General features: G+C 38.5%; 1 protein-coding gene across 6 annotated transcripts in view; it reads left to right on the plus strand.

Moving 5' to 3' along the window:
- The window catches only part of LOC126483725 (valine--tRNA ligase-like), a 215685-nt gene that overhangs the window by 125966 nt on the left and 61807 nt on the right, over positions 1 to 27912 (plus strand). For 4 of the 6 annotated variants that reach the window (XM_050106834.1, XM_050106862.1, XM_050106871.1 and 1 more), the window contains exons 17-18: positions 1631 to 1780; positions 5595 to 5649. In XM_050106834.1, coding sequence (XP_049962791.1) covers positions 1631 to 1780; positions 5595 to 5649 — 205 coding nt within the window. Of the gene's footprint in view, positions 1 to 1630; positions 1781 to 5594; positions 5742 to 27912 lie in introns of those variants that run through there. The other 2 variants (XM_050106843.1, XR_007587771.1) reach the window with 2 other exon arrangements.

Consider the following 27912-nt stretch of genomic DNA (forward strand, 5'->3'; position numbering starts at 1 on the left):
GTTTTCTGCTGTAGTACTTCTTTATTTTAAGATATGTTTTTCATAATTGTTGCTTAGGTTTGTACAAATTATGTTGTGATAATAATATACTAATTGATGGCCAAAATTAACAGAAATAAGTTGTGTGAAATTATCTTCAATGCAAGGTAGACTGGATGAAAGAATGTACAGGACTATTACAAATGATTGAAGCGATTTCATAAATTCACTGTAGCTCCATTCATTGACATATGGTCATGACACACTACAGATACGTAGAAAAACTCATAAAGTTTTGTTCGGCTGAAGCCGCACTTCAGGTTTCTGCCGCCAGAGCGCTCGAGAGCGCAGTGAGACAAAATGGCGACAGGAACCGAGAAAGCATATGTCGTGCTTGAAATGCACTCACATCAGTCAGTCATAACAGTGCAACAACACTTCAGGACGAAGTTCAACAAAGATCCACCAACTGCTAATTCCATTCGGCGATGGTATGCGCAGTTTAAAGCTTCTGGATGCCTCTGTAAGGGGAAAACCGATGGATCGGTCGTGGTGGAGATCATGACCAGCAATTCATGTCATGGCCTCCACGCTCTCCCGACTTAACCCCATGCGATTTCTTTCTGTGGGGTTATGTGAAAGATTCAGTGTTTAAACCTCCTCTACCAAGAAACGTGCCAGAACTGCGAGCTCGCATCAACGATGCTTTCGAACTCGTTGATGGGGACATGCTGCGCCGAGTGTGGGAGGAACTTGATTATCGGCTTGATGTCTGCTGAATCACTAAAGGGGCACATATCGAACATTTGTGAATGCCTAAAAAAGCTTTTTGAGTTTTTGTATGTGTGTGGAAAGCATTGTGAAAATATCTCAAATAATAAAGTTATTGTAGAGCTGTGAAATCGCTTCAATCATTTGTAATAACCCTGTATATTTGTTAATATCATCAGTGTGTAAGAATCCAGGTCAGTATACACCATATACCCATGTGTTGTTACAGAATGGTAATCCTAAGGGTGATATTCTTCACACTATGTTTAGGAAATATTGGTTTAATTCCTCCTAGCCTTCCACTTCAGATGAAAACACACGTATTGCCATACTGCTCCTTTTTCACACTAGCAACATCCAGGCAGCTTGTCAACAACATCACAGTTCATCCATTAAATTGCAATATTGTCTTTGGTGTACACCAGATGAATGTACAGTGAGAATCACACTCTACTCTAAATTAGTACGCATCCATATACAGGACACTGTGCTCCTGGGCAAGACACCAAACCTGCCGATACATGCATTGCACTTGTGTGACGAGGAATGTCTGTGGCACGCAGCCACATGTAATGTTGCCCAAATATATTTACTTGCAATCCCATTTCTGTGTATCACTAATGCTGTATAATCCCCCCCCCCCCCCCCTGCCCCCACACACACAGTGAGTTCTTGCACGGAGGAGTATATATCAAACAAGAGATTGCTTCAGGGATATGGTGACATTTTCAGTGGAAAAGCTCAGACAATTGGAGTATTTTGATGGCTACATCTAAAAATCTTTTAACATCTATACTTAAAGTTATTAACCATCCTAGTCGATATTTTTCTAAGTGTATGTTTATTCTGTTTGTTTATGACTTCAACCACTTTGTTGCAGAAAACCCAAATAACTGAAAAAATGTGGCTTCATATAAACAAAAAGCAAAAGAAACTTGCATCAGAATTACAGAAAATGCAGGCAGTTGTTTCAGCAGATGGTTATAAAAGCAAGGCAGCACTTGTAGTGCAGGAACAACATGCTGAAAAGGTAATTCATTTTCATTTTTGTGCATGAGTCTGCCAATGTAATTTCAGATATATAGGTAACATTAGTTTCCATGTAATTGAATGCCATTGTTAATAATTTGTAATTTGTGTGTGTGTGTGTGTGGGGGGGGGGGGGGGGGGGGGGTGTACCAGACTAATCGTGTAGTATGGCACTTCTTGCTTTAATGTTTGCAAAGACAGTAGTCTTGGTATCTGGTAAAAGTTGGATTAATACATGCATTTGTTTTGTCATCACTCCTATCCACATTCATATTTGGTATTTATTGTGATGTATTATGACATCGTTAAGTTAACGTAAATGTTTGATCACTGTTTTGTTTCTGGCATGAAGTAATAGATTGACATCTCCCCTCCAGTAACAAATCAATGCACAAAATTAGAGGAATCTTATTAAGACATTGGCAGAATGCAAGTGTCTACTAGTTATGACTGTGTCATAGAGTGTGATTGGGACTGTAATAAATGAAAGTTGACAATCTGTCAACCAAAGGAATGTCATTACCTTGTAGCTTCAGATGATGTTTTCTCTACTTTGTCACGTAGTCGCGTACCATCCCTATTTATTTGGTAGATGGTACCAGCTAAACATTTCTTGTGTGTCAGACTGGAGCTCCAATCCTGAACCTTGCCTTTCGTGTGCAGTGCTCTTTCTGACTAAGCTATCTGAGCTTGCTTGATTCACAGTATGCCTTCACAGCTGTGCCTTCACAGCTTCAGTTCTTCAAGAACGTGTTCCATTTTCGGAAAAACATTGCTTGTTAAACGCAAGAGTCTGTATGTGAACTGTAGCTCAGCACGCAGTTTCAGTTTGTCCAGAAGTTTCACTACAGTGTCAGACTCTTTATGATCAGTGAAATACAGTGCCTGACAAAGAAGTGAAGTACTGATAAAACTGCCCCCTCCACACACACACACACACACACACACACACACACACACACACACACACAGTCAGCAGGTAAGTAAATGATTAGAGTTGGAACTCTCTGTTATGGGTAGAATGGACACCAGAGTGCATTAGTCTTGTTTACATTTGGTGTTGTTATCAGGTCTGGTAGGGAATACATTGAGTTGACATTTGTCACGGGATAGTGATATGAACAAATCCAGATGGCAGTAGTATCGTGTACATTAGTTATAAAAGGACAATGCATTGGTGGAGCTATCATTTATATTCAGGTGATTCATGATAAAAGGTTTCCAATGTGATTATGACTGCATGATGAGAATGAAGACTTTGGATGTGGAATAGTAGATGGAGCTAGATGCACAGGGCATTCCATTTCAGAAATTGTTAGGGAATTCAGTATTCAGGGATCCACAGGGTCAAGAGTGTGCCGAGAATACGAAATTCTGGCATCACCTCTCAGCATGGACAACACGGTGGTTGACACTTCACTTGAGAGCAGCAGCATTTGCATGTAGTTGTCACTGCTAATAGACAAGCAACACTGCATGACATAACTGCAGAAGTTAATGTGGGATGTATGATGCACATACCTGTTAGGACAGTGTGGCAAAATTTGCTGTTAATGGTCTATGGCAGAGGTGATGGATGTGAGTGCCTTCGCTAATGGCATGACATTGCCTGCAGTGCCTCTCCTGGGCCCATGATCATATCGGTTGGCCCTAGACAACTGGAAAACTATGGCCTAGTCAGATGAGTCCCAATTTCAGTTGGTAAGAGCCGATGGTAGGGTTAGAGTGTGGTGCAGGCCGCATGAAGCCACTTATCCAAGTTTTCTGTCACACACTGTGCAAGCTAGTGGTAGCAGTGGCTCCATTGAGATGTGGGCTGTATTTACATTGAATGGACTGCCCTCTGGTCCTACTGAACTGATAATTGACTGAAAATGGATACATTCTTATACTTGGAGACCATTTGCAGCCATTCATGGACTTCATGTTCCCAAATAACAATGGAATTTTTACGGATGACAATGCACCTTGTCACAAGACTACAATTGTTTGTGATTGGCTTGAAGATCATTCTGGGTAATTTGCACAAATGATGTGGCCAACTAGATCACTCAACATGAATCTCATCGAACATTTATGAGACAATTGAGAGGTCAGTTTGTGCACAAAATCCTGCACTGGCAACACTTTTGCAATTATGGATGACTATGGAGGCAGTGTGGCTCAGGATTTCTGCAGGGGACTTTGAATGACTTGTTGAATCTGTGCCCTGTTGAGTTACTGGTCAAAAAGAGGTCTGACTTGATGTTAGGAGGCGTCTCATGACTTTTGTCATCTCAGCTTATCAGGTTTGTGAACAGTCACAGATGTTGAGTGATCACTGTGAAGGACACAGGCTGCATCCTCACATGAGACACAGTTTGAAAGGGACCTCATTTTCGGTCGCCATTTGGCTGGCTGGTCAAATAGTGCAGTATCTAAATTTGTGGGACATTCTGGTGTGATAGTGGCCCAGTATTGGACTGCATAGGAATGCGACAGGTGGCATATTTTTTATCAAAATTTCAGTTGACCACATCTGACCATCACAAGGGAGGATCACTCTATTGTGCACCACACACGTTGTAACCCCTTGACTCTGCACCTGCTATTTCAGAGGTGAAAGAATAGCAACAGCCAGACTAGGCAATTACAGTCACACATCTAGGCTAGCCTTAACACAACAACACAAATGGCTGCATTTAGAGTGCTAATGTGCCAAGGAAGCATGGACTGCTGATGAATGGCACTGCATTGTGTTCAGTGATGAATTGCGGTTCTGCACTGCCCTGGATGACCATCATCAATGAGTAAGGTGGCGACCTGCAGAGAAACACAGTAGTGTTAGTCCTGGTATCATGGTGTTGGGTAGCCATCGAGTATCACTTCAGGTCGTGGTGGGTAATGATTGAGGGAACTCTGATGGCACAATGGTACAAACAGATATCTAGCATCCTCGTGTTACCTTTTATGTGACATGATCATGGTGCCATCTTTCAACAGAACAGTGCTGATCCACATATGGCACGTGATGCTGTGAACTGTCTGTGTGATGTTGAGGTACTCTGATTGCCAGTAAGTTCCCCAGATCTGTCACCAGTAGAACGCATGTGGGACCAGTTTGGATGTCAGCTCCATTCAGTAGCACTTTCAGGGATATGAAGGACCACTTACAACAGTTGTGGGCCAGCTTGTTGCAGGAAAATGGCTTTATAACACCTTTCCAAATTGAAACAGTGCACAAATCCAGGTCAGAGGGATACTAATGAGCGGGCTCATACTGCCAAATTCTTTGCCAATTTGACTTGATTTTGTAATCAGTGAAATAACAGCACATACCCTTTGAACCTGTGTAGTTTCATTTTGTTTCCTCCTCCCCTTCCAGGTACTTTCTTTGCCATGCAGAGCATTTGTGGCATGGAACAGATGTCTGCTTACATACTGCCAAATGAGAAATAATTGGAGCAGTTCGGACAGACCTTATCCTTTTGCTGTGTTCCATGTTTACCTCAGTGGAGAATTTTTGAAAATTTCAAAACCTACAAATTTACTGTGATTGACTGTTAAACAGAATTGCCAAAATGAAGTATGACCACTGAAATCAAGTATTTGTGTTGAAGAAGATTAGTAATTTGTTACCATCCTTTTAATCTGAAATGAAGTGTGAAATTCTTCTCTTGTTTGTGCCTACTTTTTTGTAGTGCTCATACTCTGCTTAATGTGCACTTTCATAAGCAAATTTGTGGCTCATATAGCACTGCAATTTTTGAATTTTTTTTTCATTGCTTGCTAAGTAAGCTTATTCACCCTCATGTTCTTTTTATTTCATTTCACAGATCAAAGACTTGGAATCAAAACTTACAACACTGCAACAAATACACAGATCATTGGGTAAGGTCACATCTGAATGGCATGATGTGCAAAAATAAAGTAGCATGTATATTATTTTTATTTTGTACAATAAATCAACTAATTTAGGTATACCCTGTTTCCACTGGTTTTTTCCCCCCCCCCCCCCCCCCCCCCCCCCCCTTGGGATGTGTGAAATATGCAATTCCCTTAAGAAGATCCAAAATATTCACCAACTGCTAGTATTTCTCACATATTAGTAGCTGTCTGAATGTGCTAGTGTTAATACTTTAGTGGTATTTAAATCAAGGAAGATGTGCTCCCGGGTTCGATTCCCGGCGGGGTCAGGGATTTTCTCTGCCTCGTGATGGCTGGGTGTTGTGTGCTGTCCTTAGGTTAGTTAGGTTTAAGTGGTTCTAAGTTCTAGGGGACTTATGACCACAGCAGTTGAGTCCCATAGTGCTCAGAGCCATTCATGGAAGATGTGAATTATCAGTTATTTTAAAATAGGTAATATGTGAATAGGTTCTGTTTTACTGAAAAAGAGTTTGTAAACTGAAAATTCATGACAAACTTTATAGGAAGACTCCTGGGAAAATCTCAGGAGGATGTTTAGTTAAACATGAATTAAACATGCATTTCTTGATTAAAATTTTCATTGGTCAGAATCTTTTCTGATTATGGTTTTCATGGTGAGTTGAACCTATGTGCCAGACTGAGATATGCACCTTTACTTTTCACAGCCAGAACTGCAAAAATAAAGCTACACAAATTCCCCATGCATCCTTACTCAAAACCTTAATCCAGCAGATCCTGTTTTGTGCAACTTGTGTGGTTACATTGCCCTGTATGAACTTCAGGGAAGAAAGCCAAGAATCACAAACCACTGAAGTTGTGAGCTGCTTGGATTGTGACAAATTTTTGTATGACTGGGTTAATAGTGTTGCATGCAAAATGCAAACTCATACATTAGAATCGTGATGTGGCATAGTTCGAAATTATCTAGCAGTTGTAAAAAATAGTTTTCATTTCCTTTTTAAGAATTCAAATAATATCCATTTTGTGGCAAGTAAAGACTGGGTGCCTGGTTGGGTCTTGTCGCAGGATTTCTGTGTTCATGAATCAAAACTTACAACACTGCAACAAATACACAGATCATTGGGTAAGGTCACATCTGAATGGCATGATGTGCAAAAATAAAGTAGCATGTATATTATTTTTATTTTGTACAATAAATCAACTAATATAGGTATACCCTGTTTCCACAGAGTTTTTTTTTTTTTTTTTTTTTTTTTTTTTTGCCTTGGGATGTGTGAAATATGCAATTCCCTTAAGAAGATCCAAAATATTCACCAACTGCTAGTATTTCTCACATATTAGTAGCTGTCTGAATGTGCTAGTGTTAATACTTTAGTGGTATTTAAATCAAGGAAGATGTGCTCCCGGGTTCGATTCCCGGCGGGGTCAGGGATTTTCTCTGCCTCGTGATGGCTGGGTGTTGTGTGCTGTCCTTGGGTTAGTTAGGTTTAAGTGGTTCTAAGTTCTAGGGGACTTATGACCACAGCAGTTGAGTCCCATAGTGCTCAGAGCCATTCAAGCCATCCCAGCTGAGCCATCTGTCCACACCTAATAAAACTAACTCATGTCAGTAATTATCTGAGGCTGTGGTCAAGTTAAAATCTAAATTGTTTGTTAACTCCCTGCTGTGTTATCCACATAACATGATGCGAGAACCTTTGTAGAATTAAGAGTTTGGAGAGTAACTAGTGGTAAGTTTACTTTGAGTCAGTGTATGAGATCCCAACAGATGTTCTTCTTGAAAGAGTACTTCCTGTAAAAGACAAGTGTCCAGCTTCAAGGACAGCCAGTTGTGCTACTATCTAATTACAAATGTTTGGCACTCTGCTAAAGAGTGAAACAAGTCTCCAGAACTGAATTGTTGACCACATTTTATGTGATTAGTTACAGGATTTGGACACACATTTATTCGAAGTCCAGGAGAGTAGGTAGTGATTACAAGGCACTCTAATCAATATTAGTCATACTTTTGAGGGATTGTTATTATTACTGTTTGTTGTCACTCTTCAGTTTTAGGACTGCTGTTAAGTCTCAAGTGGATGCAAGGTTACTATATGCTAGATTTTCTGCATGCTTATAGAACCTGATTGATATGAAGTTTCATAGAGACCAGTGTTCCAGTGTTTATTTGCTGACAATGTCTGTCTCTAGAAAACTGCATGCATGAAACCAGGCACACTATCAGAACTGGTACATAGAGTGCAACTGAACCTCTTTCAACAAATAGAGAAAGGATGTAACTAATGAAATAGTAGAGTACTTGTTGCAGGCAGTTAGGAACATTGTCCCATAACACCATATAATTGCACTCCTATTAGTGCTCCAGCTGTGCTTGTTGTCTATAAGTTATTAAATTTATTGTGCATGCATGGAGTACGTCAGGTCAGGTAAACAAGGAGTGAGCAACTTTACATTGTGTTCAAATAGAAAATAGTTTCTGTTGGACAATAAGAAGTTTTTTCCCTTGTATGAATTACAATTGGGTGTGTCCATGTTGGTCTGCAAAGCTATCAGCCAGTCTTAGCAAGGCCATGAAGTGATCACCTTAGAAATGAAATGTTGCCTTTTTAGAAGGTCTGAGGAAAACACTTCCTAGTTAGCAGGTTGTTTCTGTAAGAGAGAACTTGCAACTTGGCCCAGTGCTGTTTGGCCACAGCCAGCAGGCAAAACTTGGTTCCTCCCGTGCTTTCCCTATTGGCTGCACATAGCTACTGCAGAGGGAACAAATTTGTTGCCAGCAAGGGAACAAATTGCCTTTGCTGTGATGACATACCTGCTTTGTATGGAGGACACAATGAATTATAATTGAGCAATACAAGATAACATTTTTAAAGGCTAATGTGAGGTGATATGGTCAGATGGGCAACCTATACATCCCTCTCCCTTCTCTATGGACAACATACCATAGGAGAGGAGGGGGCATGACCTGCAGAGGGCTCATAACTAGGGGTAACACGATATAAAACGTTCTTGATGGGCTGACAATTTTTACAATAATTATTCCTTTTTTCACTGGTCTTTACAATGGGCAGAAGGCAATGTTGTTGAGGATAGAACTGAGAGATGTGGAGGAGTCACTTCCTACAGTCCGCCACAGGTGAGTGCCGTGAGTACCAAGAGCAGGTGGTTATAATGTGTAGCATGAGCACGTCTTCATTAGAACACAAATAAGTATTATCTGGCTGTAAAACCTGAGACAATTGTGATCCTACATAAAGTCACTGAGCTGGTTGAAGGCTTCTATTCACTCACTCATCAACCAGTCTGGCATGGCAATAAAAAACAGCAAATAGAAAGCTGAAGTTTTAAATTTTGCATTTAAAAATCATTCACACAGGAGGATTATACAGACATACCACCATTCGAACATCATACAGACTCCAGTATGGATGACAGATATCCCTGGTGTTGAAAAGCAACTTTATAAGAGTTTGGTTTTACAGGTAGTACTCTGTGGCATTGGCCCCCAACTTAACTGGCATTTATCGAGAATCTTTCACCCAGCCTAAAGTCTCAAGTGACTGGAGAAAAGCACAGGTGACTCTTGTATCTAAGAAGGTAAAAGAACAGACATGCAAAACTACAGACACGCATCTTTAACATTGGTATGTTGCAGAATTCTTGAACATATCCTAAACGTGAATGCAATAAATTTCCTTGAGAGGAAAGCTTCTGTCTACAAATCAGCACTGATTTAGAAAGCATCACTTGTGTCTAACTCAGCTTGCCCTCTCCTTGCAAGATATCCTGTGAACCATGGATGGACATATTCCCAGGTTTCCACAAAGTGTTTGACACAGTGCCCCACTGCAGACTATTAACAAAGGTCTGAACATACGGAATACGTTGCTAGATATGTGGGTGGCTCGAAGGCAGCTTAGATATAGAACCCAGTATGTTGTCCTCAATAGCAGGTGTTCGTCAGAGACAGAGTATTGGTGGGAGCACTCCAGGGAAGTGTGATAAGATTGCTCTTGTCCTCAATATACATACATGATGTGATGGATAGGGTGAGCAGCAATTGGTGATTTTTTGCTGATGAAGCTGTAGTATACAGGAAAATATCATTGTCAGGTGGCTGTAGAAGGATACAGAAGCTCTATTTGATGTGAAAAATGAGTTTCTAAATGTGGAAAAATGTAAGTTAATGCAGATGAGTAGGAAAAACAGTGATATTATGTTTGAATGCAGTATTAGTGACATGTTGCTTGACACATTCACATCCGTTAAAAAGGACATCAGAGCAATTCTGAAGCATACTGTTAGATTTGTTACCGGTAGGTTTGATCAACATGTAGTATTGTGGAGATGCTTCGTGAAGTCAAATGAGAATCCCTGGAGGGATGATACATTTTCAAGAAAGTTTAGAAAGCAGGAATTTGCAGCTGACTACAGAACAGTTCTAGTGCCACCAATGTACATTTCACGTAAGGACTGAGAAGATAAAATAAGAAAAATTAGAGCTCATATGAGGCATATATAGTCATTTTTTTCTCACTCCATTTGTGAGACGTATGGGAAAGGGTATGACTAGTAGTGTCACGTGGTACCCTCTGTCATAAACCATACACTTTCTTGCAGTATATGTATGTAGATGGAAATTATGAAATATTGGAATGTTTTTCTTTTATATGACAATCTCCTGTGAACATAAAATATTTTGTCTTCGGCACCAAATGATTAGATCCCATTGTGCTGGCAAGTTCATGCAGAAAAATAGAACTTAGGTGGTAAAATACTCATAACATGGAATTAAATCTCGAGTTAGTTTTCATTAAACACAGGTTGTCAAATAGGGTTAATTGCAAATACTGAGAACTGGAACATAAGAAGAGTCAGGTTCTGTAGAGGTGAAATGTAAATCCCCTTGATAATGCACATAGTAAAGGTGAAACAGCAAACATTTTTATGAAAACCCCATGCCAGTGTCATGAAAACTTCAGTATTCTGGTACCTATGTATTTATCCAAAGGATTTTGACTGTGCTCTTATGAAAGGCATGTACTTACATTTAATTACTAGAAAATCTTTTCACTGAAGCTGAATCAGTGAATGTTGAAATCAATACAAAGTGCAAAATATAGCACATATCATTGATTCTTGAGTTTTGCTACTAAGAAATTTTAGCTGCTTGGAAGATTATTTTATGTGGTTGCCAGAATATGCAGCAGCCTTCCTATGCCAGGAACTTTTGCGTGTAACTAATGTATGCAACCAAGTCAGAACATGATTCTTTTGCAAGTTCTTCTTTTTAAATAGCTGTGTTAGTAATGAGAACAATGGCAGGTCCAGATTGGAATATCAACAATGTTAGGAAAAGTATAGCTTGCTACTCACTGTAAAGATGACCCATTAAGTTGCAGACAGGCACAGTGAAAAGACTGTTTCACGATAGCTTCACACACACACACACACACACACACACACACACAAAAGACCACTACCACCAGCAGATCCAAAGCCCTCACTTTCAGCAAAACGTAAGTGTGTCTTTGAAATCAAGTATGAACTACATCATTTACATTTAAAACTCTCAGATCAGGCACAACTTTTCAAGTTCGGTATGTGTGCCAATAATATTAAGTACCAAGGATAGTTCTATCACCAGTGAATTGATTTGGACCATGAAGTCAGTGATTTTCAGTTACTCTGTGGATTTATCAAGTGATATTTATAACATTTTTAAGGTGATGTTTCCTGATAGTGTTGCTGAACATTTTTCACTTGTGTCTAAGAGAATGCATACCCAATACCTGATGCACTGGCACCATATTTCCAGGAACATATCTTAGAAATATGTTCATCATATTACACATTGAGTTTAAATGAAACTACCAGTGTTAACGATAAAAAGGAATTACAAACAATCATTACATTTTGGGCAGAGAGTAAGTATTGCATAACAATGCATCACCTAAGAAGTTTCTTTATTGGAAAGCAGATTGTGAAACATTACATCAGAAATTATTTGAAGCACCTTTGGAAGTCAACTTGTCCCTAAGTAAAAGCCCTCTGCTGGGATCAGACAGACCTAAAATGAATAAAAAAATGTTTAAGGTTTTAAATGATGATGTCCCGGTGATGTTAGGTAGGCAAATTATAAACAAAGGAACTTGCAACATTCATGCAGTGCATAATGCCTATGTAAACATTGTGGAGTTTTTAGATGTAGTAGTAACTGAATTTCCCGTCAGTAATTACTATTACTTTGATGGTTGGCCTGTTTGCTGGTAAGAATTTGAAGGAATTCATTTAACATTCTACTTCAAGTTTTTGAGGCATCGAACCACAAGGAAGCTTACTTTAAGACCTTCAGCCAGCAGGATTTTGGATCAGTGGGATGATATGAACTGATATGGAGCTAGAATCTGGGAGGAGTAAGATGCTGAGTGAAGATAAAATATTAGAAGTAACACTCTTTATTAATTTATCCCAGAGGGAATTTTTTTAAATTACAAAAGCAAGTGCTATTTGTTCGCTAAGTTTGAAAATAAATGGTTAAGTTCTGTGAAATGCCCAAAATTTATCAAAATTAGCTGACACAGAAAGTAACACATGTTTATACACCATGAAGCAGATAGGATACAGAATAGCCACTACCGTTAGAAAACACCAAACATTAAAAAAAAAATTACAAACATAGCTGAAAAGAAAGAATTATCTCACTTATCTGGACAATCAGTGAAAGTAAAATATTAATTAATGTACATATTTGTGAAGCAGGCATTAGCACCTACAAACATCAACCAGAATTTAGAAGTTTCCACAGACAAAAAATTATAACTTTACATACATGGCTGTGAAACAGCTGAAGCAAAACGTTTGTTTCATAAATATGAATAATCATAGTAGGCAGTGAATTTAAAATAATATATATATATATTATACATTTGTGAAGCAGACTTTGCTTTTGACTTTATACAATACAAATCAAAAAATTTAAAATGTACTTGTCTGTGAAGCAGGCTGGGGGCTTTACCAAACCCACATAAACAATGAAATCTCAGGCTGACAAAGGGCCTGTTCGCTCAATTTTGACTGACCTCTCGCACGGTAGGTCAACAAATTCTAAAACATACGCACAATGTACAAATTACATTTACACAGCAGTTAAATTCAATAGAAACATGGAGGCATACAACTGAGTCCATTTGGCTCACTAGAATCAAAAAAGAAAATATTAAGAGACACTTAAATGAAGGAAACAAACAACAGAAACTGATATTTGAATACGTTGAGTCCTGAAACGGACATTCTCTTACAATCAAATAACTATTTGTCTTAAATTCTTATTGCCAGGATACTGATCCACACAAAGGCATTGGCCAAACACAGTCAGGAAAATGATCTGAACATGTTTAATGTCAAAGTAACAAACGACACTCAGAAATAACTGCACTGGGAGGGGATGTTGTCTTGCAAATCATGACGAGAATTTAAAAAACAATGTTTCTCACTTTTGTTCCTGCATTAGGCCAAGGCCAGGAACACACTCAAAGTCCAATCCCAAAATATGGCCCATCACTGCAGAAGCAGGGTAAAGTTGCAAGTCACCAGCAGGCGATGGCTCAGCCTGTAGAATAAACATCAATTGTGCAGACATGATAAGCAACCATTACAGCTCCGAGTTACAAGCTGGTATTCTGCATGAGGTTCCATCAAACCAGTCAAACCCCAGCCAAACAGGTCTGAGCTGCATGCCTGCTTAAATCCCTTGTAAAGTTGCCCTCGGGCTCCACCGCTTAGGATACCAAGAAAGTATTACCTAAGCAACACTAGACAAAGATTTTTCTCAAGCAAGGAATTGATACCTATCAGCATGTGCATGGCTCACAAGGAACCCCTTGAGTGCAAGGCTGCAAAAATCAGTGATGCTTACGGCATTCGACACCCCACATACTGTCTTCTGTGCAACCAGAATACCGGCTGCTAATGGCAACATGGAGCGGGACTGGAGGTATCACATGGTGAGCACAGCGTGATGCTACAGAGCATAGTTGACGTGCTTCGTCAACGATTAACTCATAAAAGTGCTACAGTGCTAGTGGTGGTGTTGTAGTGCAGAGCAATGTCAACGATAAACAATGGAAACACTGCAGTATATCTACAACAACAGTTGCCGAAGTTGACATTTTGTCAGAAAGGAACCCAAGGAATTTCACAGAGTGAGAAAGAAGTAACTGATGAAATGTGAGCATATCTGCGAGATAAGTCAGTGGAATGTGTACTGTCATATATGCTCAACTGTGCGGATAATGCAAATGAGGACTACAATGGAGATATAAAAGCTTAAAAAGTGAAAATGATATCGAAACAGGTGTTGAACCATCCTTGTCAGACAGGAGGCCACAAGTCCATTCTCCAGTGAAATGCAATAAGGGACAATCATTGTCTAAGGATGGTGTACTAAACATAACTATGTACATGGAAGATCATCCATAGCATAGTAAAGAAACAATTCTTGTTACAAAAACTGGTATTTGCACATTTCAGGGATCTTCGATACGATTTACAGGATGCGCATGATAGATACCATCTATGTTATGTGGCTCATATTGTGCACAATGTAGATTATAGTGATTTCAAGGGAAGCAGTGGATGGTTGCATAACTTCAAACCATTCTACAGAACTGGAATACATAAGGTAATGAAACTTCAAAGAGAGCGTCAACTTGACGATGAACCACAAACTGCAGAATTGGCCTGAAAATTTGTAGATGTGGTAAACAGACTTATCCTATCGTTGAGTAAAGAATTTGTTTTCAACTCTGACCAGTCAGGATTTGAAGAGAAAACACATATGAAAGGAACCCTGGAAATTAGAGGTACATTGAGAGCTGTATCAAGATCAGTCAACATCAATGCCTCAACGCATTTGTTTACAATTATGCCGACTGTTGATCTGGATGGTAAATTGGCAGGAAAGTTATTTATTGTGCTGTGAGAAGTTGGAGGTGACCTACCTCCTATTCTTCTTCCTCCTGTGTGTGATCTTGCAAGGGCAGTAGGGAATATTTATGTCACAGCAAGCAAGAGTGGGAAAATGGGCATCAGAGAACAACTACTATGGTATGTGCACTGCTTTTGGCCAATAGCTGGTTAAAAGAACTTGCTTTTGCTTGATTTCTGGTCTGCGCGTAAAAATAATACACCTTTTAGAGCAAACTGCCCCTCCTGAAAAGTGTCGACATGGCAGTCCATACAACATGGAATCACTGTACAATTCAGCCTCCGGATGTCTCTCTCTTGACTGTGAGGGATGCTTGGGTTCAATACCCTCATTTACTTTCTGTGCTCTTTGACTCAAAACTAATTAGGTACAGACAGCAAGCACATGCAAATTATACTGCTTATCGTGAAGAATGTGAAAGGAGAAGAAGACTTGAATTAGAAGAAAAGCAAAAAGAGGTAAAAGCATCTTGAGGAGGAGATTAAAAAGAGGAGCAACATGGAAAAATCACTTGACTATGAGACAGCTGCTCTGAAAGCAAAGAAGAAAGCACACTAATTATTTAATGATGTACGGGAAGAATTTCTCTCTCAAGCTTCAGCTAAACTAAAGCAAGCAATTGATTTTTCAAGATCATATCGTGTCCTCTATGAACTTTCAAACTATCAGAATCTTTTCAAACAGTTAGCCTCTTCCCCCAGTTAGTTTTTGCTACTGTACTTGCATTATTAATTTTAGTACATACCTGTTCAGGACATGTAGCTGATTTTTGGAAGACTGTATCTACCTTCATTACCTTTTTAACTTCATCGCAGCAGGTTATTAATTTTATCTTTTGAGCACTCTTAAACATGACCTGGTTCTCATCTCAATGCAAACATTTAAGAGCAGCCCATATAAGAGAAACCAGTAATAAGTTTTCATTAATGCAAGCACAGCTTAGGTATAGTTACAAACAAAAACTTTAGGGATTATATGAACATGTGGTTTAGGGATTGTTAATAGGACAACCTATTGTTGACAACACCATTTGAAGAAATTGCACAATGAATAGGGTAACGCATTCCAAAGCGCTACTGGGCGTACTGTCCATTGGTTGTGTAGAAAAACAGCACTGGTGGAATCTGTGCACTGTGTGCAGTGTTCGTCACCACACATTATAACATTCCTGTTAATATTAAACAAGGAAAAAGGTATGTAGTGGTCATGGTATATGGCAGAGCATACATTTTGTACCACTAAAAGAGCCCCCAACCCTGTTCCACTCATAGTGCTTGGGAAGAATGAGTGTCAATAAGCCTCTGTATTGGCTTTAATTTCTTGAATTTTCTCCTCGTGGTCATTGCACTTAAGACAAATATCAGTGGAAGTAATACGTTGTCCGACTCTTCCCAGAAAGTGCTCTCGCAAAATTTCAATAATAAATCATCTCTGTTCTTAGCCAAATTGAACATAAGACTGCAGTTGGGGGTCCCTCCTTTCCCCTCAGCACTGTGGGGCCGTTATTTATGCCACTGAGTAAGCAGTATTCCTTTGGTTAAGACAGTAAATTTCACATTCACAAGTAGTGCTAAGATCTCCCACCAGCCATACTGATGTAGGTTTCTCTAAATCATTTCAGGTAGATACTGAGATGGCTACTACCGTACACTGTGTTCTGTAAATCACATCATGTACATCAAGGATGATGAATGAATCAAGTTATACATTAATAAAACAGCAGCAGCCACTGTAGGCTGCTTCTGCAAGATGTACTGATAACCAGTTATGACTAGATGACTAGTAACAATAATAGACTTACACTGAGAATCATGTGAATTACATAGGAGAAACTCAGCTAGTTTGGGAAAAAAAAAACTGCTTTTCCTCCTCCATTTCTGAATGCTGTTTTTATCAACTATCTCATACTAAGCAGTTATGTAATTTTACTGACTGCAAAGAACACTATTAGCTGTCTATGTAATGCAAAAGCTGATACTGTTTAATATGAACTGAAGTTTTAATTCAAATTACATTTCCAAATTCAAATATGATAAATTATAGAAAGAATGCCCAATAAGGTACTCTTTTTTAGTGGGCTTTTTAAATGCTTGAGGATTACCCATTTCCTATTTGAAGTATGCTGACAGCCTTTTAAACACTACAGAAGACTGTAAAACTCTGTTCTGAACCCTATACAACGATGCCTATGTTAAGTGAAAAGCATTCTTATCGTGGCTGTTAATTTCACAGTTCAACTTAAGCTGACTCGTATTAACCACAAATATCAATAAGAAGTAAATATTGTGTGTGAGTGTATAACATTTCAGGAATAATGACAGTTATTCTTGTCTGGTCATGTTAAAAATGGCTCATTACTCAGTTCAGAAGTGGATTTAATTCATTCAGTGTTCAGTACATAAGTAGAAACTGCTTTAGAATATCCTTTTTACCCTGACAGAAGTAACAATTTTCCACTAACATACAGTTACGTAATTGATTAGGATGTTAGTTTCATGTTGCATGGGTCATTTTGCATGACAGATTGTAATCATGTGAACAAATCATTTTACATTCACAGCACAAATTAATTTGTACATATGGTTAAATTCTGAGCATTTCTAAGTTTTTTTTTTATGACGAAGAGAAAAAATATATACTGATGTTTGTTAGTAATTCCTACCCACCACCTTTTACACATTACAGTAATAGAAATTGTTGTACAGAATAATCTAAGAGAGACTTTCTCAGTTTGTTTACAAATTTTACTTTGCCATCTGTAAGCAATCAGAAATTTTTATTGCAGCATTATGCACCCATTTTTGTGCTGAAGACAACCTAAATGCAGAGTAATGAAAGTCATTTTTCCTTATGGAATAGCAGTTATGTACATTTTTGTTCCAATTTGAACTGTAGTGGATTATTTACAACAAACTTCATGAGGGAATAAATATGGAGTGAAGCAGTAGTCAGAATGCCAAATTCCTGAAACATACGTCTCCAAGATGGTCTTGGGTGTGCACCACATTATATTCTTACAGCAATTTTTGCACAGTGAAGACTCTTAAAGATGATTTACCTCAGAACATCATTCCATATGACATTACTGAATGAAAATATGCATAATATATCAACTTACTGATTTGTCTCTCCCCAAGATCTGCCATGATTCCAGGTGCAAATGTGGCTGAACTAAGTTGTTTTAGGGGCTCAAAAAATGTGCTTTTCACCAATTTAAATTCTCATCAATATGGACACCTAAGAATTTTGAGGTTTCCATCCTATTTACAATTTCCTCACCCTGTGTTACACTCGCATTGGTGTAGTAAGTTGTCAAGTTGAGTAACTTTATTAACCTTCAAAATTATTTGTATATTGCAATGGAATCTCGTTCACTTGATAACCAGAATTTTGTTATCCGTGCATTCTTTAAAGTTTAAATAGTAGGTGGCAGAGCACCATAGGACATTTTTGTTGTTGTATTTATGAGTGCTATGGTGTTGTTAAATAATGATCGACTGCTAAATGGCAAACACCAGTAAGATGTGTACTTTGGTATGTGGAAAGTTTTACAACCTGCAAGATTTATCGAAAAAGCTTCGAGAGAGAGAGAGAGAGAGAGAGAGAGAGAGAGAGAGACAGAGAGAAATACTTAATGAAGTTTCCTACATATACAAATAAATATGTGGCTGAAGTCTATTTAGTGCTTCCATCATGTGTGGTTTAAAAATACAATGAAATTGTTAGGTTTAATTTTCTGCTTTGTCATCAACTTCAATACATATATCATCATACCAGACTTCAGTGTTTCAGAAATACCACAAAATTTTCATGGCGTCAATACAGTACAAGATTAGACTGCAGTGGCTTGCAATATATTCCCAAATCAATGACAGGATTTTTTTTTTTTTTTGGGGGGGGGGGGGGGGGGGGAGGAGGAGGACTGGTTGCTGCTTTATTTTATCCATACACCACACAAATGAGTTTCTAGAAGAATTTAAGCACTATTGTGTTATCTTTCACACAAAACGAGACAAATATTAGCTTGTGGTGACTTCAGTATTATTTTCTTGAAGACTTCATTATAAAAACACGGAGTTGAAACACTACCTAACACATTCAGTCTACATTAGTTGTACAATTCTGATGGAACAGTTTTTAAACATTTACAGATACACTCCTCTCCAGTCTTAAGAGGTGTTCACCAATGAAAGCTACAACCTGGCATCAGTGAAGTCACTGGCAGACTGAGCTGCCCAGCTGTGCTGCACGGAAAGTTATCTGTACTGAATAGCTATGCAACTGTTCTCTCATTAAAGTGATAAAATTCATAAAAAGAAATAAATAAAATGTTAGGGTAATATATCCAGAATTAAAAGCAGAGTAGTCAAAAGATAAACTGAAAAGGTACGGCACTTTTGCTTACTCCAAAATGATAAGTGATACATGATAACTCATACAGCAAATGTGAAGGCCTATGGGTCCCATACCAAAGAAGACTAACAGAGGATCCTGAATGTATATGAAGAAGAGCAGAACAAATTGCCATAGGTTTGTTTGACACATGGGCCAGCACCAAGGAGATGCCACAAACTTGAACTGGCAGGGACTTGAAGATAAGGCACCAGCTATTGCTTGGAAGCACTACAGTTTCAAGAACCAGTAACCAGTTTTGAATGAGGAATATAAGAACATACTGCAACCTCCCTATGTACTGCTCCCATAGGGACCATGAAGACAATATTAAACAAATAACAGTGTACACACGTTGACTGCAGCATGCATAGTGATCGAGGTTTCACAGCCAGGTCACATTGTCAAGCGTGAGGCTCTACTGTGGCACCTTGTTAACCAACCATTCTTTCCACACACAGTCCAGAAACTGAACCTGAAAAAACACAAATATTTTGGACAATGGGAAGGACACACTAAAATGCACATATCTAGTCTGCAGAGAATGAAGGTATAGGCAAACATTCGGGGGAGGGGGGAATATTATAAACATACATTCCACAATGCTGAAATTAGTGCCACCAGTTCAAAAGAAGAAAATGCTACACTATTTCTTAGAAAATTAATATCAATTACCTCCCTAAAGTAAGACAAAATTTCAAGCAAAATATAAAGTGCCTGTTCCATTCACAGCTGCTGTATTTTCTTTACTTTCCCAAGGTATTATTCCAGAAAAGGTGCAGTACATTATTGTTAGACCTCTCAAAGGAGAAATGGATTCAACAGATGCCAAATTATTAATACGTCTCATTAATACATCTTGTTTAACTACTGGTAAAAATAATCATTTGCAAAAATAAATAGTCTTGAGTCCAAATTTATATTTGAAAGAATGTTCCCACCAAATGTGCTGTCTAACTCACAAGTAAAATAAATGTTTAAAATGACAACCCCCCCCATTTAAAACTTTGATTGTGGTGACAGACTGACTTGAAGTATAGCTTGAGGTGTAGGTTAGGTTGAAAGATGATAATCTCGCCAACAAATGTGAATGCCAAATAAAGGTTGTGGTAACTGATTGACCTGTGGTCTAACCCAAGGTTTTCATTCACATATTTAAACATACTATCATGTTCAATTCATTTTGCATCATGAAAACTAAAGATAACAGACAAGTCTGTGACGAGTATTTTGATGCAAGTTATGGAAATATATCATAAATAAACTACAAAAATTGCAATAGGGGCTGGGTCTGTTACATAACTCTCACTGGAAGTTGATCAAAGTGAAATATTGTGAACATGCTCAAAGAAAAATGAAGGGGAAAGGGGTGGATGTGGGGAATATCATCATCTCATTTAGGCCTATCTGCGGTTAACTTCTGACTGTCTGTAAAATATAAATGATCTTACAGCAACTGCAACTATTACAATTTCACTGGATAACTTTAGCTGGTGCAAAATTAAAACCTTTTCTTTAGTAAAACATTTCTCTATATTATACAAACATACCTGTCACCACCTGTGAAATCTCCTTTCTAAAAGACGAAGATGTTACGTAGGTCATATCTCTTCGGCTGGTAAAATTAAATTGAATCAAGTTTCACATCTACTGTTACAAGACACACAAATGCTTCTGTCCTAGCTATAACTGAGATTCTTTCAGCTAGGTTGCAGTTTACCTTGGGTGGAACATATGTACCTGAAAACAGACCTAATTTTTTTTCTGCAACCTCACAAAGGTAATAGTGTGACTATGTTCACATGAATATGCAGCTTCCCTTATTTGTAAACATTATTGCTTCAACATAGCAATGTGATAGGTTTTCATAATAAATTACTTTGAACCATACCTTAAAAGTTGCAAAACACTGTTTAGAAAAGTCGATTTATTAATTTACGTTTCAGTGAGGCAATTAGATTATAGTTGCTGTAATACATTTATTTTACTCAGTGGTTGGGAATACTGAAAATAATAAACCATCTACAGTTTAAATCCTTTAATGCCTCCTTTCTCCATTAACAAAGCCATCTAACAAACAAAAAAATAATTTTACACACAATAAATGTGCAACGTTATTACAATGCTGTACAAGGAGATAACGACTAAGCTACAAGGTCACACAGTAAGTCTCCATTCTCCTATAAAATCAGCCTACTCCTTTTTGAGCTCTGGTGGAGCCCAGTTCAGGTAAATAAGGCCAGATTGTTGGGCAAATGCGAGCGTGAAGAGCGAGACGACTATGCCTGCCGCCAGATGCATATTGTACTTCCGCTGCTTTGCGTTGTAATCAGCCTGCCACGAACCTTGCGGAACAGGCAATTCATTCATCGTCGGCGGCTTCCAATTCGCTGGCGGCGAACCGTAGTTCCGAACTGCACGCCGGGTGATCATTTGAGCAACCCTTGGGATCATCTTCAGTGCTGTCACAGGTTGGCCGTTCTACCGTCACACCCAATACTCCAACAGGTTACCAGCAGCACTGTGCGTGGCTGTCACGTTATATATAGATCTTGTTTACTCTTCGCAACGTAGGGCTTCCAGCACTTGAGTGCGCAGCGTTGTCAGATTACCCATATGCGTTGTACTTGTCTCCAAGAGACGGAAGTCGTCAGTGGTAACATTTCCTTTTTTTAAATAAAAATTAACTTAAGTGAAACTATGTAATAATCTATACCGGTATCAGACTTTTGACATAATTTCAATATGTATTTAACTATATTTTATCCTTTTCCACTTCGTTCTTAAATGTACTGATATAAAGCGGCGGAGAATCGTTGCCTTTTTCCAGTTTTCTCTTGGCTCACCGCAAATATTTCTGTGATATTTCATTTCGTCTCTTAATATATCCTTCGCCCTTACATTTGTTTTTTAGTTTAATTGCCCTTGAAAATGATTATGGACAATGTATGAAATGTAGCATCACCTAGTGCCATATCATCCGCTGATTAAGCGCGGGAAATACAGTGGTGTATATGTTATTGTGCTCGCTGTATATAATCTAATAAACACCAGGGGGTACATTATACTCTCCTCTGGAATGTAAGACGTCATGAACTTCTTACGTTATTTTCCATGAGATGAACCCCGTCTCTTTCAGAGGCCTGTCAATTCCGATACAGCTGTTTAGCGTTTCGGTATTACGCTAGAAAAGTTAATTCATTTCTCCTTATTTTCTTATTAAATTTTACAAAGCAAGAGAAGGTGTCAGGGCCGTGCATCATGAAACACAATTAGAAAAGTCCCCTGAGACGAACAGCGAAATTCTCACTATTGTGAAAGTCTGTCAAAAGAATAATATACATGACAATGTGCATAAATCGGGAAAGTTATAAATATATAATTATGTATTGTTCAACCATTACAAAACTTTTACCCTGTCTACTCTATTTCTCAATAACTTTTTAGGAATGTACCTCTGCCCTCATTAATGACCAAAACCTCCAAATAAAAGTGTTAGGTGGTCGTCTTTTTTTCCCCTTCCCTTCCTTTTCTCCTTTTTTTTTCTTTTTTGCATTTGGTATCCACAACGTAACACATTGTGGAAACCTTTCAGCTCTCATCCTTTTGTCATACTAAAACCAATGTGTCAATCTGTCAGTACAGCAACATACATAATAAAGTGCAAGCCTTGTACATAAATAATTCAAATGAGTTATAATGAGATAATAATGAAAAGTTCACAATTTTGCCTCGAATTCGTATTTTTAGGCCCATTGCAGGACTGTACCAAGGGATGTATTATAACATTTCCACTAGCAAAATACAGCTATTACCCTGGGAGATGAGACCAAATGAGATGGAATAATGGTTAGCATACTGGACTCGTATTCTGGAGGATGATGGTACAAGTCCATGTCTGGTCATCTAGTTTAGGTATTCCATGATTTCCCTAAATTTCTCCCAGTAAATGGCAGACTGATTCTTTTGAATGGGTAAGGCCGGTTTCCTTCCCCGTCCTCAAAACATTTTGAGCTTGTGCCCCATCTCCACTCACCTCAGAGTGCTTTGCACCTGACAGTGTCAGGTTTTGCAAAGACCACACTCAACTGTACACTACAGCATCATCAGCAATCAGAAAACAGTCACAGATTGCTTGCTCATCCTGTCAGATTAGATTCCAGGGGACACTCCTCACAATCCCCTTGTCTCTTATGAACACTCGCCATCCAGGACAACATAATGGATTCTATTACTTAAAAAGTCTTTGAGCTACTCATGTATCTCAAAACCCATTTTGCATGCTCAGACATTCATTAACAATCTACAGTGAACCACTGTGTCAAATACTTTCCGGAAATCTAGAAATATGAAATCTGCCTGTTACTCTTCACCAATAGTTTGCAGGGCATTGTGCGAGATCGGGGCAAGCTGCACTTCGCATTGGCAGTGCTTTCTAAATCATTGCTGATATGTAGACGAAAGCTTGCCTGTCTTGAGTAAATTTATTATATGTGAACTTAAAATATGCTCAAGAATTCTGCAGCTAATCAGTGTTAAGGATATTGGTCTATAATTTTGTGGGTCCATTCTTTTACCTGCCTTATATGCAGGAGTCACCTACCCTTTTTTCTTGTTGCTTGGGACTGGGCACTGGATGAAGGATTTGTGAGAAATGCAAACCAAGCCAGTGCTGTAGAGTACTTTCTGTAAAACCAAACTGGAGTTCCATCCGAACCTGGTGATTTATTTGTTTTCAACTCTTTCACTTTCCTCAAAGCCATGGGTGCTTATTTCTATGTCCTTCAAATGGAAGTCTGTGTGATGGTTAGATGTGAGTATGGTCCTCCTGATTTTTTAATGATGGAATTTAAAACATCATCATCCTTTTTTTTATGCCTTCTATTGTGTCACAGAACTGGTTGATGAATGAGTGAGTAGATGCCTTCGACCCACTTTATGATTTCATATTGGATCAGAATTTTCTTGGGTTCCAAGCAAGTCATTCACTAATGTATGACAGCAGATGTTGTCGTGTGCTTCACACATTGGTTCTTTTATAGACACATGGGTTTCTTCTAATTTTTGCCTGTCAACATTTCTACATTCTTTCTTAACCTAGAGCAACAGTCTCTTTGTTTCCTCTGCATTTTGTGAATTTGCTCATTAGACTACAATGGGTGTTTTCAATTCTTAATCCACTTACTTGGCACATACTTCCCGATGGTGTAGTTTACAACCCATTCAGATGTTGCTCATCATTCCTCTTTGTCAATCGTATTAGAACTGAATATTTACTGCGTAAGTCAGATGCCAACAACTGCTTATCTTCTCATTACAGCATAAAATCTCCCCTATCATTCTTGATTGATTTATTAACTTTAGTAACTGTCATTACTGCGATATCGTGATAACTAATCTCTGTCTCTATACTGACATTGTCGGTAGGGTCATGTATGTTTGTAGCTGCAAGAACTAAAATATTTCCATTGTGTTTCCATTTTTGAACAAATTTCTCAAGACAGATTTTGGAGAACATGTTCAGAACTACTTCACAAGACTGCCTGTCCATACCTCCTGCAATGAATCCATAAATATGCTAGTCTAAACTCACCAGGTTAAAGTTACCTCCAACTAATATTGCATGATCAAGGTACTTTCATATACATTCTTTGAATGATTCTACAACTGTTACAATGGATTAAAGTGACTGATAAAAACATCTAATGATTAACTTGAGCTCAAACTTAAGACAGTTGCTTGCTCCAGATAACTTGACAGTTAGACTCGTTTTGGCCTCAGTAGACACAATATTTTTGTCTATTACAATACATACTCCTCCTCCTGTAATCTACTGTGTCTTTTTGATACATTTTCCGTGCCTCAGGTTTCATCCATCTCCTAGTCCAAATATAATTTCATTGTGATAGCTTTCCTGTAGGTTGGCAAATTCAGGGACTTCATTGTGAACACTTTATGAATTTACTATTAACAGTCTTGACATACAAAATATCTTTACTTTGTACATGACCCAGTTTCACTCTGCATATCAGCTGGCTAGTATTCATCAGAGGACCTCAAACTGTTGCCTTGCCTACAAAGCCATGTGCACCCAACATGTACTATGCTACCTGAATAGCTGCTTCCTCCTTATAGTGCATCCCTTACATATCAATGGGAATTCCTCAGTTATTCATCCCATAATGCAGGTCCAGAAACCTGCAGCCTAGACCATCATAAAATTGATGGAGCCTCTGGTTGAGACCTTCCATTCGGCTCCAACCCAATGGTCCCATTCAATTCTGTTATGATACTGAAACTTGTAAGCTCTGCTTACACCCTGTGAGCTGGGCGAGCATTCGTAACCACTTCCGTCAGCCACTTGTTTGAACTGAGGATGAACCCAGAGCCCCAGTAACTGGCGTCATCGGTGCCAGAATGAGTCGCAACCCATGGATGACTGCACAATGCATCCTTGATAGTCACAGGCAGGGCCTCCTTCACATCCTGGATGAGGTCCCTGGGCACTATTTCCCTAAGGGGCTTTCTGACATACCTAAGACTGGAGCTCCCTATAACTAGCAGATCCCTCCTTCCGTCTGTCTTTCCAGGTCCTGCTGAAGAAATGGCCAATTGTCACCTTGTAGGGTGAATAGGTGATGTTGGACAGCTGTTCCCAACCTTCACCCTTCACCTCAAGTAATGCACAGCTGCTATAACCAGCCAATCACCATGAGGTAAGCACAGTTTACCCATATTGGGTTCGCTGGAAGGAGCCTCAGTATCAGAGCCCATTGGTAAAACAAGCAACACTTAAGGTGCACCATGAAACACACCAGTTTACCACCACTGATATACCCCAAGATAGCAGCCTGCAGACATGTGACCATGGGCAACAAGGTCTTCAGCTGTTTATGAACTGTGGCTAGCTCTTCCCGCACACTCCCAACCTATGCTACTTCAATGCTATTTCAATTAAACAATAGATACAGAAAAATTAATACAAACCAATGAACATACATTTCTACTACCAAATTTGTTAAAAACACAAATGCAAGCTACTATACTGAAACTATCACTGACACCACTTCCCTTCATGCTGACAAAGAAGGAAATGCGTGTGTGAGTGGTTGTGTTGCTACATTCGAAACTACGAGTCTGTGGCACTACAGATGGGACTAAGCTACACTACAAAACTACAGATGGCACTAAGCTACACTACAGAATTACACTCTACAAAGAATGAAGACAGTAATAACTGAGCCTTGTTATCTTTTATATACGGATTTGCATTACCAAACTTACTGGGAACACAAACATAAGCTACAACATTGATACTAACCACTGCATGCTTGCAGAGAAGGATTGTATGTTTATATGTACTCTAGCTCAAATAAGGATTTGTCCAAAAGCAAATAAAGTTTTCAGTCTTGTTTGTGTGCCTATTGATGACTCAGTGCCTCTAATGTATGGTAGGTTTTGAGAAGAAAATAGCTACTTTGTAAAAAATGTCTCTGCTTACTGTTCAGTTGCTGTTATTATCTAATACTTAAAATTAAGTATTATCCATGTAACAGACATTTCGACTCGCAGCTTTATCTCCAATAAAGTATTTACTTTATACTGACTACTCTTAGTTATCCATATACTTTAAAAGTGAAGATCTGTTTAAAGGGGACAGTTTCATGTAAATTGTATATATGGTATTATATGCAAATAGACTGGAGTACAATGAAACATTCTATTACTAGCCCTAAATGGAAGCTGTGAGTGAGGATGGTTCTGCCACATTTCTAAGAGACAAGGTAAACATTGCTACACTTCCTGCCAAAGGAGTAAATTGCAAATTTATTTATGATGGGAATTTACATTCAGAATAGTTTCCAACTATATGAACTCAGGTTTTATTCAGTTACATTCAATTAATCAACATACATTCTTGTCTACTTTGATCTCTATGTTACTGACATCCAGTTAATTCTTCAGGACATGCTGAGCTGATCAGCAAGCAATGCTATTTATACTCTTATGGCAGTCATCATGTACATGTGCAATACTCCTTATTCTTTGTCTCTGGCATTCGTGCTAAACATATCTAACCTCACACTGAAATGTGCACATGTCCTTATCAGTGCCTTCACTTTTCATAATTAATTCAATCCAGCAGCTTTGTTGACAGGTGGATTTCCTGTGTGCTCTTAACCAACTTCAGACATATTTACTCACCTTAAAAACTGACAAAGGAAAGTACCTTTTTCTCAGATAATTATATCCCAGTCTGAAATGCATCAGTCAAATTATCATTTAGTGTCATGATTTATTTTGGAATCCTATCTGCACTGAGTTATGTTGTAACCACCAAGCTTTGTAGCTTTCCATCACTTTCTAAACCTCTAAAATATCCTCATTAGATGCTATGACCCTAATCATCCCTTTCCCTTGACCTGTGATTCTTACTCTTGTGGCCACCTCTCCTGTAATGATAAACAAGTCTTTGCACCATTCTGTCACGCGTATGCCCAACAGACTTCAAATTATACTAATTTCTCAAATGGTTAATTATCTTTTTTGTTTTATTTTCAACTCATACTCAATTCCAGCCACATATCTTCTGACTTTTTCACACACATTTCAGTACTTCCATTTTTTCTTTTGTAGATTTAGTGGCTTTCAGTGTTATATTTTCTTTGGTGTCTTCTCCAGTATTTGTTCCCCTTTCAGTTTTATCCATGACTGCTCATTTATGTTTTATTTACTGCTGTACTTCATGCGTTCTCACGTTTACAATCTGTCAACTGCTTTCATTTATACACATAATGTCTTTTAAACTCAATTGCTTGTGGAATTTTATTGTTGATCTGCTCCTTACCTAACCCTTTCATACCCTGGATTGATTTCTTCAATAG

The sequence above is a fragment of the Schistocerca serialis genome, chromosome 1 (assembly GCF_023864345.2).
Source record: "Schistocerca serialis cubense isolate TAMUIC-IGC-003099 chromosome 1, iqSchSeri2.2, whole genome shotgun sequence".
NCBI lineage: Eukaryota > Metazoa > Arthropoda > Insecta > Orthoptera > Acrididae > Schistocerca > Schistocerca serialis.